Source organism: Dromaius novaehollandiae, chromosome 1 (genome assembly GCF_036370855.1).
Source record: "Dromaius novaehollandiae isolate bDroNov1 chromosome 1, bDroNov1.hap1, whole genome shotgun sequence".
NCBI lineage: Eukaryota > Metazoa > Chordata > Aves > Casuariiformes > Dromaiidae > Dromaius > Dromaius novaehollandiae.
The window spans coordinates 133,613,388-133,626,223 of NC_088098.1; the positions used below are offsets into that span (position 1 = coordinate 133,613,388).

Sequence of the window (12,836 nt, forward strand, 5' to 3'; positions counted from 1 at the left end):
AATGCCAACACTAAGGTTATTTCTCCTCCAAATAGCACTGACATATGGGATAATTTAGAAGTTCAGAACACACAATCCTAACACATCTGTTTCACAAATGCAAAATAAACAGATAAGGAAACAAAGCCCAGTAGTTCAAATGCCATTTATTGCAAAGATTAACCACACACTTACTGATTAAAAGGCAAATAGTTTCAAAAGCATATATTTCCCTAAATGTTTTGTCTGAAAAAAACTCAGGTGTGCAACACTTTTAGTTCCACAGAACCCAGGGAAGGACTAATTACTGTCATCATCCCACTCCTGAAAAAGCAGTTCTTACACTACAACACAGTCAAGTAAGGCGTCAAAAAGGCAAACGCTTGGTATGCTCTGCAGCACTGAAAGAGCGATTATATAACTATTCTTCTTACCCTTATTCAACCAGCAGATTCTGCAATACTAAGCGCTCATTATTTTTCTGTTTTGCTACTTTCTCTCATGTAATTTTGTCCTTAGTTAGCTAAGTGCTCTTATTTCTCCAGAATTTAACATATCGGTTAAATATGCAGCTATACGTATTTCACAAATTGTTAAACTGCTAATGAGCTGCTTCAAGAAAAAGGCAATAGTTACTAGATTGTTACAAACACACAACCACTTTAAAATGTCTTACATTGTCACAGCCCTTTTTTTACCAGTCTCCTTTAAACCAGAGCTTATATTTTGCACCTTCTCAAACCTCAGGACAGCCCAAAGAGAAAGCAAATAAGGAAAGCATCTACGAACCGTAACAGATTCTTGGAGCAGGTGGGAGGAAGGAGACTCATTCTTTGCACACAGGCATATTTGCTGCCTTTGACATACCACAGGTTTTATTGCAGTTCTGTATAAAAGGTCTACTACAACTAGGAAGAGCAACAAATATTTTCAAGATGATCTGTATCAGCTCTCAGAAACCCTTCAACTTCTTAATTTTCTTGTTCTGGTTATGGACCTTCAATTCAGAATCTTCTTCTTTGCCAGAAGTTAGCAGATGATATATAAGTAGAAGTCTAACTTGCAAAGGGCAACAGTACAGAGGGTAATTTTTCTGCCATGAACACACAGACAATAAATCCCAGCTTTTGTACATACAAATTTCCATTTTGAAATGAAATCTTCCTCCTTTAGCACTATGGTGATTAAGTCTAATGTTCACTATTACTGATGAAAGTAGTTTTAAGACCTGACTAGTGATAAGGGCAAAGGAAAGGATTTCTGTGTGAGAAATAGCAAGATGAGGAAATTAAGATAAAAGGCATAATTCTTAAGAGGAATCATTCATGGATAAAGTAGGTCTATTTCTACATTCATTTGCAAATAAATGTTTTGTGTTAGTGGTAAATGATAAGTAATTTCATGTTGTTAGTGCATCCCAATGTTTCCTCTGCCAAATAATAATGCTATTTCATCTGCTGCAATCTTCTAGTTTTACAGATTCGAACATACAGAATATAATAAATTCCAGTGCAGTCATAGCAGATTTAAATAGCCAACAGGAAACCAGTATCATTAGAATTGTACAAAGCAAGAATTTCTTTTTTTTTAAAAAACCAAAACTCTATTCTACAAAAATGCAGATTCCCCTTAAAAAGTATTTTGCAGATTCATGGGCACTTTACTAAATTCTTTTTAAATTCTCTTGTTTAAAGAAAACTTTAAAACATCTAAAAATTATTTGTGAAGTTTTCTGAATATAGTGATCTTGCCATGACAAAATACTTCCCATTTTAAGGTCTCATTTTTAAAAATATTTGAAAGTACTGAAAATCAAAATTAAACTTATTTCATCTTTTTCATTCAAAAAATGTACATTATATTTTGAAGTAGTACAGCAAAAAAGAAATCTGCACATATCAAGGCACTGTGGTGATTTCTCAGGCAAACTCCATCTTTTTCTGGGAAAACTATGATAATTAAGAGATATACAGACAATCTAAAGGCCATGGACACTTAGCAAAATACAGTCATACCATGTTTCGACACAATGAGCTGCCACCTTCCCACAGACAGAACATGGAACAAGATTTATGGGCATTTCTTTGCTTTCTGCAGCACAGTTAGGTCTTTCAGGAGCTACAGGACCTTCAGATGCATTCTAAAACTGAAGACTGACATAATGACCTGATGACATTATCTAATTAACCTATTCTTCAATTTGCATTCTTCTTTTCATAAGCATCATCTTGGTCTACTGTCAAAGAACTTTCTGTTGGCATTTTTCATTTGCCTCCAGTTCTTAGAGAAACCCTCAAAGAAACAAGGCTCCATGCATTTTATGTGTAGATGAAGGTCTGCTACATCATTTGTTTATTGCTGAAATGCAAAGCATGCAGTCTTACACTAGCGTAACTGCCACACACATACTGAAAATGAAAATCATGATGTCGAGGTTGGAACTGGGCAATAACTTTCATAACTGATGAACAAGTGAACCTTTCCTTATCTAGGAGTAGCCTGGAGAAAAAAAATACCATGCTAGCTGTATTTCTAGAGCAGTTTCTTAGTCAACCATTTTTCAACTATTTTGGAAATGTCAGATATTTTTGAGAGGTTTGTCACTGAGAATAAACATGCAAGTCCACATCCAGCAGCAATCTCCCTGTTGGTGCCACCAGTGCAGTCACTGCTTCACATGCCAGGCTGAACAGAAAGGGGAGGACAAGAGATATGTTTTGCTAGAAATAAAACGATTCCAGAGGACTGTTTCAGTCCTGGTGCGTTCTCCAGGGCTGAGCCAAAACCATGCAATGAACTCCTAGCAACAATGAAGGACCATCATAAATCTCACTATTTCCTGTTTTTAAGCATGGAGCATATTTCATTCATCTCGTCTCTTCTGACATATGCTTTCTATAAAAATACAAAATCGCACCAAGGCAAGATAATCCACTGAACATGCTCACTCCTTTACACACTGAATGAGAGAGTGAACATGTAAACTCTTTAGTTATATTGCCCATTCTCCACTGGAGCACATTCAGCTTCAGTGATGGTATGTGATATATATGCACCCAACTACCCCAGCAAGCATGACCACTGACAGCTGTAGCAGCTGGGCAGAACCTTTATACCTCCTTGCCTGAAGCACCACAGGTAAGGAAAACCTGTGAATCCCACCCCCAGGATGCTTGCTTTCTCATCAAAAGCACAGTATGGCATGTTACCAGCCAACAGAGACTCCACCGAGATGTATGAGCACAGGCGACCACTTGTTCTCTGAGCAGCTGGCCAACAGCAGAGAATCCACTTGTTGCAAGTGCTCCTGATCTGATGGGAATACAGTGAGTGGCCATAGATAGCCGCCTGTCTTCTGTCGAAAGTCAGTAAAGGACTTCCCTTAAATTGTGCAGCCAGTCTGTCTGTGGTTTTCCAATTATTACTGCGAAAAGCAGTTTGTCTTTTCAGCATTGTTCTGCAACGCGTCTGCATTAAGGAGTTCCCGTCCACTATCCGTACCAGCCACAGATCCTTGTTCATGCTCTCCACTTTCCTCCCAGAAGAAAACACTGCCCTGTGAACTACAGATACACAACACGAGGAGCTGATTTGCCATAACCACCACTGACAGTGCAGAAACTTCCAGCAGAAGTTCTCTCCAAAAAACTGCTGGGAAGGGGAGAGGAAGGAAGCAGCTCCTAAAGCGTATCAGTTCCCAACACTACAGAAGCTTTCTTCACTGACAGCAGTTCTGCCTTAGAAACTTCCCCCTACACAACTGAGCAGGAATAATAGTGGGAAGTGGCTCTTTTGCCTTCACTTGCCCTCTATGCCAAAAAGCTATTTAGGTGGTCGTTCACTAACCCAGAAAGAACGAGGAGGAGAATCAGGAGCAATGATCCTTTTGTTTTTTAATGATTAGTTTAAAATTAAAATAGGTTATACTTGCAAGGCAGAATTTACATTACTGTTTCTATCCCGTCACACCATTGATCATGTCCAGCATCCAAATATTTCTTAATCCAATTGGATCATACCTTGTAACTCATGCCCAATTCTATCGCAAATCCCCTATCAAACTCTAGTGAAACAGGAGAAATAATCAGACAATTTCATTTAAAAAAAAAACTTGCACAGTGAATACCTGTACTAGCAGTTATCCAAACTTGGAGATTCACAGGCTTAAAGTTCTCCTAAATATGTGGTCCACATTAGAGACCACTCTGAAGAACAGGCAAGCACTAACCAGGACAGATACTTACTGAGGCAATAAAAAAGGAAAGCCTGTAAGTATAGGACCACTGTAGCCTAAAAAATTGTTTCTAATTTAAATTTTGTAAGAGATTTATCTGATTGGTGAACAATAAATTCAAATTAAGTCCACTGAAATTGATACAGCAATCACATTTTGTATCCTTGAGGAGCCATCAGTAGCCAATTGTGAGACTGTAAAAACCTTGACTTAAATTAGAAGTTGTGATCTGATCGCCTGCTGTTGTGTTTCCAGTGATGATGTTTTCTGTAAGATGAACTCGGAAGAGCAGACAACACTATATGCAACAAGAAACAGCAAGGTACAGACTTATTGCATGAGTTAAGCAGGCAGTTTTAGCCTTCACTACATTCATTATTTTAAATATAACCTAGTTCCACATACTACTGCCCGGATAAGGGAGCTACAAATATAAGATATATCTGTCTGTCTAAAGATAACAGATGTAATTATGTATCAAGGGGGGGAAAAAAACCAACACATTTTAGCTAAATAAACAAGCTTTTTCTTGAACAGGTTATTTTTGAAAGAGCCACAATCTATCTCCCTTATATGCCTAGAAAGAATAGTCATCAATGTTCACACTAACTTAGATTTTTGTGTGAATTAATAAAAACATTTATTTTGTATTTTGTTTCCTTCTGCACTGTCTAATAAAAAAAATACTTTGCAACTAACTCTCAGCATGTTCGCTTGTATAACAGTAGTATTTTTTTAGGATTCCACCCTTTCTATTATTTAAAAAACAAATAAATGAGTTCAGTTATTGCATTGAGCCACTTCACAACATTATTAATAACAGTACTACTCTAAAGAAGAAAATCTAAGAGCTATGTTTAAAGTCAAACATCTTCCTCTATAGAAAGGCTTCTCTCCCCTTATTTACTTTTTCTTTTACATTTTTTTATTTACTTTTTCATTCTCTTCTCTTCATTATTCTCACATGTAGGTCCCAAAGATGCAACAACAGCATATTCAGAAAAGCTTCTGCATAGTGAGAATACAAGCCTTTCTGAAGAGCCTTTCAGCCTACCATCTTTGATTTCTCCTACTAGGATTCAGCTTTCTTAAAGCTGCTACTGAAGCTTGGAAAAGTAGCATGTATTAAAAATCTGTAAAGCACCACTTTAGGCAAAGTACATCTTAGCAGAGCTGCTCACAATCCTTCCCACAGCTGAGAATGCAGTGTGCCCAATCTATCATTAATCTTTACTGTCAAACACAAAAAAGTTCCTAGGAAGAGCGGAGTCACCACCCACACCCTTCACAGAGGGGATAATCCAAGTTTTCCATGACGCAATGTGACTGAAAAGACCATTACCAAAATCCCTCTCTATACTCCATTAGAGATGTATATATTATTTACACATCAGATAATTATTTTGGTATTTAATCCTTTCTACTGTGAAATACAGGCAGCTATGTCTTAGCAAGCTCAAATAATCATCTAAAACATAATTTGTAATACTCTGAGAAATCGTATGAGAGGATGAATGAAAAACAACATGGTTAATATCAGGACATTTTGTTTGTAAAGGGCAACTGGCACCCAGTTACTGCATTCAAACAAATAACTATTTTACATTCCAAACCAAACACAGCCTAGTCTTTTTTGTGATTTCAGATAGGCTTTTCTTCTATAGAGACAAAAATATAAGCCTTAAATCTCTGATACCAAATTACGTAACAAACAACATCTTATCAGTGGATACCATTCTTTATCTCGCCTCCAGCTTTAGAATGTTAAATTGTTTATACGTTACATGTCAAGACTTTCTCGAACTACTCAGAAAGTCTTTAGGGCCAGAAATATGAATACTCAAGCTGTGAATATTTCCAGCACTGTTCACTCCCTCTCCTTTTACCCCTGGAAGTTTACCAGTGCGCAGAGCAAGTCTACTGCTTCCAAGATAAGCTCCTGATGGCCAATTCGTGTGACTCCAAGATCTTCCAGTTCTTGATGAGTAATACGTAGTAGCTGGTCACCACTAATCTTCTCTCTCTCAAAGTTCTTAATATATTGCTGCAGACAGTCATCCAGACCTGCCGAAACAGGAGAAGAGAAGGAGAGAAGAAAGTTAGCAACATTTTGTACTGGCATAGGAAGATGAATCAAACTGGACTGGAACGAAAAAATCAAGCCAACAAAGGATATTTTGCCATATTTTGAAGCAAAATATATAAACATTATAAATGCAATTTTATGGTACCCCGAAACCATAATATACGGAGAAGTAGGGTGTCTTCATGGCCTTTCCTACCTCTGGACAATACCTACTGCTCCTGAAGCCAGAACAGAGCCCTGAATTTTTGTAGTATACTGTGTCATGAATGCATATGTGACAGCCCCCTGATAATAAATGAGCTAGCAATGCCTCCATTATATCAGGGTGGGGAGAGGAGAACAGGGAACAAGGGAAGGAAGACTTACTGCCCTCCCCAGGAGCAACATATTGACAGATACTATTAATTATTGGAGCTTTGCATGAGACTGGAAACAAGGGAAAGCATTTGTGCCAAATAAATTCTAAGAGGTAACGGGAGAGGAAGCATGCTTAATGCTGCACATCCAGGAGCAACTATCTATGAGTGCTTCTTAACCTCTCTCCCAACACACCGCTGGCATAGTAAGTTGCATGATGGAGAGGGCCTGCTGGAGATGTCTACATCTAGGAACATGTCTCTTTGCTGGACTCCTGACACCTGTGCCCCATTAAGTGACACACAAAATGGTAGTGCCATATCATAATGTCGCATCTCTCCTCCTCCAAGAGCATATGTACCAGGTTGAGCTGCTTGACAGTTCATAGATCACACTAGCCCCCAGCATGGGATGCAAGGGGCTTTGGAGAACAAGAAAGGCAATAGCACTGCAATGCACAAACTGGGCTTACAACTGCAGCAGCAGGGCCAGCTCATTGTATCTGAATTCAGAGACTGTACGCAGTCACTAGTGACAGAAAAAAGCTTATTGAACAGGAAAAGCCATTCAAATCAAGGTCTGGCTGCATGCTGCAGAACAGTGTAATTGGGGAGTAGAAACAGTTACATTATGCCAAAAGAGGCCGTAAAAGCAGATGCAACTTGTCTGCCCATGACACAGATGAATAGAGGTTTGTACTGGATCCAGTCCTCGTTTGGGGAAAGCAGCAGATATTGGGGAAAGTTGGGCCACCCCTGCTCTAGCTTTCAGTTTGCGTGTCAGTGTAACGACATGTAGCTGACGACATGTTTTTGCCTGGAGCAAAAAGCACTGCAGAACTTGAGCTAATCTGTCCTGCATTTCTTCCCTTGCAATCTGTGCCTAAGAGGGTTAGAATAGCACAGGGAAGCTCTGCAGCACACGCCTGCATCAAGGATGAGGAAGACTCCTGGATTTTCAGGGTTGCACACTAAAATCTGTGTCAAACTGAATGCCCTTTGATGGATGAACATAATTGCTACAAAGCAGCAGTATTTGATGAAGCCCAGAATATACTAATTTAGCTGTATCTTGAGAGATACCATTTCCCTGATGGCTGTCTTCAAACAGTCACAGCCAGCACATATCTCTTTTCCCAATGATGAGAAGGAATCTGCTCTTTAGGTTGTAAGGCAGTAAGAACATTTGTACCCGCTAATCAAAATGCCTGAAAAATCTGAAGATATGTGGAAGAGAAAGGATCTATCCGACTGCTGAACAGGAGACTCACGAGAGTCCCACCTTATAGCAGAAGCTTCTCTGAAGGTGGCTTTGTAGCGTTTTTGGTTCTCTTCCACCCCCTTCAGAGTGCAGCCATGCCTCCGAAGAGAATCACACACAGAAAATATTGGCACTCCAGGCAGGGACACCCCACTGGCAGGTCAGCCTGCCACTCCAGACTCGGTCCTTGGGCACATGTAGCACATGCTTTGCCCTTGCTACATCTCACTAATCCCCTACACACACCAACACAATCTTCACGTGGCTTTAATTTTTAGAATTCATGCACCAAAACCTAAACCACTTGCAAATATACTGTAAATAAAACAACCGAGGCCCAAGACACGGAAAATTCTCTTTATCCAGTCCCCAATTTCAGCAGCCTCAGCCTTCCTGACCATCTCCTTCTACAGCCTGTCACAAGATTTCCCATCTCTGAAACAAAGCACTTACAAGTAGTTAATCATGCATTTTGTGCCACGTTTTCCATTTATTTTCCTTTCTAATTAAATAGTTGCTCAAATTATTCATACACTCTTTTATGATATATTAACAGAGAACAAAAATGGTGACCCAGGACTGATCATGTATCACATGTTGCCATGCAGTCTGGCTCTCAGATGTGCGTGACCAGCTTGTGAGGAACTAAAAATTGCTCCATAATTCTCCAATACGGAAAGTAGAAACTATTAAACTCTCAGTAAGAACAATGATCTACTAAGTTTTGATTTCTCCTAAATTTTATTCCCCTTAGAATAGAAGGGAAAACTGAATCATCAGAGCCACCAAGACTGATCCCTAAAATGCCTTGGTTGCCAAACACATTAACAGAAAAGAAGACAGAAACATTTACAGAGGCCAAAACAACATGGCCTGCTGCTTTGTGAGGTGTCACCACATGCCCTGTATCTTTCATATTATTCCCTTCATACTTAAGTAAAGGATACTCAGGCTTTTTACTTTACAAAAGTAAAGTGTCACTGTGGAAGTGCTGTGATGTAGAAGAGGAGGATCTTCATTTCTTTCTTGCTTAGACACCATTGCTTCAGAGCACGTCAAAGAGCACAAGCCCTGTGTGTTCCCAAGGCACTTCAGTGGCAGCCCTCAATACATCCAAATGCTGTCGTCTCTCTCTTGCATACTAGGCAATACTCATTATCATTAGCAAACAGACAAGCAGTAATAAAAGTCAGACACTGTTTTACCAAACATAACTTCTCATCTCTGCCTGACACCTGGAAGAAAGGCCACTTACCAAGTCCCGGATCTAAAAGAACTCATTTGGACATAAAATTGAAATATAAGTTGCGCACGGAAATAATTTTCCTCAAGCTCTCTTCAATCTATTTTACTTGTTCGCACACATACACACACATGATACCATCACCTCAAAGTACCTGACATGAACCTTTTTGATTTATCCATATCTGTATATATTTTCTCCAGAAGCTCTTTTAAGCCTAAATTTCTCATTTGGTAAACTAATTGCATAAACTATTTTACATGTGCAGTCTCATGTATAATGGCATTTATTTTTCGAAAGAAAATTAATATTCTTGACAATACATAAAACACTTCATCTAAAAATGTATTAAAAATAGACAATAGATGTACCTTTGCTAAATGACTAAAAAAGAAAGCAGTAAGTACTTCTGATATTCCTGAACTTAAGTCTCACACTGCTTACATATACTGCTGGATGAGAATAATAAAGTTAAAACATTCAACGTAATCAAGCTAAAAAAAAAAAAGAAAAAAGAATCACTATCATGAGAAACTAGTAACATAAATCCAGAATGAGACATGACAGACGCATTTAATAAACACTTACTGTAAGTTAATTCTAAATAAAGCCAATACTCTTCCCCCTCCTGCTATCTATGTATTTTTGTCACTCAGCTATAATATGGATTGATAGGTATAGTTCATACAAGGTAAGAAAAAATTAAAGAAAACAAAAATATTACTGACAATTGCTTGACTCACCGATTTCATAAAAACCACATCCAGGAAAGAACAAAATAATTTAAATGTAGATTGCGTGACATTTTCAGAATAGCTTGCCACAATTACTTCCTCTTACTCCCTAAATAGAATATCCTTTTAAAAAGTCATTTATTTCTGTCATTCTATTCCTTAATTAAACAGCAGCAATACTTTTTGTAAATAAAACTGTGCCCAAAGAAGTAATAAAAAAGCCAGCCAGCTTTCCTCACCGACACCTTTTGTGCCCCAGAGACATGGCAGACAGGACTGTTCTTCAGTGCCCAGAGAGTCTCTGCTGCTTCCAGGCAGCAGGAGGGGAACGGTGGGGGAGGCCTGGTACTGGCTGATAAATCCATTTAACCTGGGACAGGCCAAGATGTACCCAGTAACTTCAAGTACCGACTTCAAAAGCCTTCCACAGAGAAGCCGACTGGGGAAGCACAGCCTTCTTTAGGGCACTCTTGTCTTACAATATTTCTGTAACTCCAGCATCCATCCTTCCCAACCTTGCTGCAGTAAGAAATTTTTCTGTCACTCTCTGCTCCTCTTCTACCCCCAGATCCCCTCCTATCCAAGGATGTCATACAGCTCAGGCACCAAAGAAACCCCAGCAAGCAACTCAACTTGATGCACTATCCCCTGTTCCCAGCCATGGGTGTGATCACAGGTGCCCAGCATCTAGCAGTCCTGGATATCTCAAGAACAGCAGCCTCTATCCAAAATTCAGGTTAGTCATCATATTCTGGCTGCCTACGGCCCAACAGTACATCAAACATATTTCGTGGTACCAGTAAACAAGCTATATATTCAGTCTCATATTCAACAACAAAGATGACCCACACACACACCTACACGCACACAACCCCCCCCTCCCCCCCCAGGATTTTGTGGGTATATGTACAGGAACAAATGCTCCAATAATAACAAGGTATAATGTAAATCATCTGATGGTACTATTCTTCCTTTGGACCTGCTCTTTAAAAGAAACGCTATACAATTTCTTTTTATTTTCTCCTTTTCTAAAGAAGAATAGTCCTTCTATTGTGCTCATAATCAGCCCAAACTTCCAAGGCTGTTACCTGAACAAGAGTCACTTCCCCACCTAGGATGCTTCCACCTGAGCTAATCAACCATGGAGTTTGTCAGCAGTGTCCAGATCCCGCTATATACTCATTACCTGGCCGGTTTCACTGGGGCTTAGAAGAGCAGATGTTAAGTTAATACACAGTACATTTTTTGTCAGCTGGAGTACCACTGAGGCATTATGTACCCAGATTTACTCTTCTGTGCATTAACAGAAAAGGAGCAACTAATTGTCATAAAGTTTACGGCAAGCTCTACCTTGTCTGTCTGTGACTAAACAAATAAAAACAATAGCAAAAACAGTAGCAATGCTCCTCCAAAAGAAACAGCTCAAAAGCCAACGTGTCTAACACTAAAAAAAGACTTCTCTAGAAAAGTTCTTCTTGCAAATGAAATATATCCTGGCCTTTTTTTCTGTTTGTTTGTTTGTTTGTTTTCCAGTCTGTCACTGAGCTCTGCCTCGTGTGCACCAAATCAGAGTTCATCAAATGAACAATAATTCCCGTAATGGCTCACTGATGCGATATTGGGCAGATCTTCTATGCGGAGAATTCCCAGTATTACAGCAGCACAGGAGAAACTGACCAGGAAATGTTTAATTTTCTTTCTTTTTTTACTCACATGATTTTTCAAGAATAAGATTGCAAGATGCCATGCTGCTCTCTGGGGCAATCTTCCACGCTTGCAATCTTCTAACTAATAATACAATTGCACATTCGTGATCTCTCTGAGGCATTTTCATGTACATAACCCACAGGTTATCTTTTGAAACAAGCGAACAAACCGACCCTGTAATTCCGCATTAGAATAGGCTACACACATCTGTGATAAGTCAAAAGAATTCAGAATAAAATTACCCTCTTCACCAAACATATCCTCAGGCTCTGATCCCCCAGTCCACTCCTCTTCTGCAAGAAGTTTGTTTTCCCCCGCTTTCCCTAGGAGAACGCTTCTGTCAAAAATGATGTATTTGCCGGGCCAACACCCACTTACTTTTACGTAACAGAAGTAACAGCAATGGCTACCTAAAATGTGAATTATACATACGAAAGTACAGTGATAGTATATCGCAGCTATAGCAAAGCTGCACATTTAGTTCACTTCAAAATTCAAATAAGACTAAAGATTAAATGAATCAGTTTGTATTTGTCTCTTTATGGGATCGGTGCACCTCTAAAAAGTATTAAAAACAGATTATCTTTTTCTACATCTAGGTCTGAACTCCAATTTCTAATCAGCTACTCAGACATACGTGCAAAGATACATCTCTAAAAAGAATAGCATCTGGGTAGAATATTATTCCCAAATTTGGTGGCAAAGGCATGTTTTCCTTAAGACTGGAAAATTACAATGAAATAACAGAGCTTATGTCCTTACTAGCCTTCTTTTCAGTTTGGGTTAAAGGAAAGATTATGAACATTATGGGTTTAACCATCACACCCGAAACTTTGACAAGAAAATACATTTTTATGCTCCCTCAGTAAATCAGAATGAGTCTGTAAGCAGATGACTTCCCTTGGCAAGTCCTTGCCCTGTAAATCCAAATTTACTGAAGAGCAGTAACATATAGACAATACAGGGAATAACTTTTCACAGGAAGGAAAGAGGCACATCATTTTTAAAACAAGTGACAGGTTTGAGGCTTTTTTTTTTGTTTATACATAAAGCCAAAGTTATCTTCCAACCTGGACAGACTGATTATGCCCTACATGAACTTCATCAGATTTATGCCTTAATAAATTCCAGCAAGGGACTATAGCACAGAAATTGACAAAGTCATGAAAAGAAAAGTTTAAGCTAGACTTTAACATAAGCTGGATATTTCCGTAGCACAACCCAAAGGCATTTCAT

At 38.9% G+C, this 12,836-nt stretch overlaps 1 protein-coding gene across 6 annotated transcripts in view; it reads right to left on the reverse strand.

Moving 5' to 3' along the window:
• CNKSR2 (connector enhancer of kinase suppressor of Ras 2) overlaps positions 1–12,836 on the reverse strand; it is a 223,382-nt gene that overhangs the window by 179,926 nt on the left and 30,620 nt on the right. For all 6 annotated transcript variants that reach the window (XM_026120684.2, XM_026120683.2, XM_026120682.2 and 3 more), the window contains exon 2: positions 6,114–6,277. In XM_026120684.2, coding sequence (XP_025976469.2) covers positions 6,114–6,277 — 164 coding nt within the window. The remainder of the gene's footprint in view (positions 1–6,113; positions 6,278–12,836) is intronic.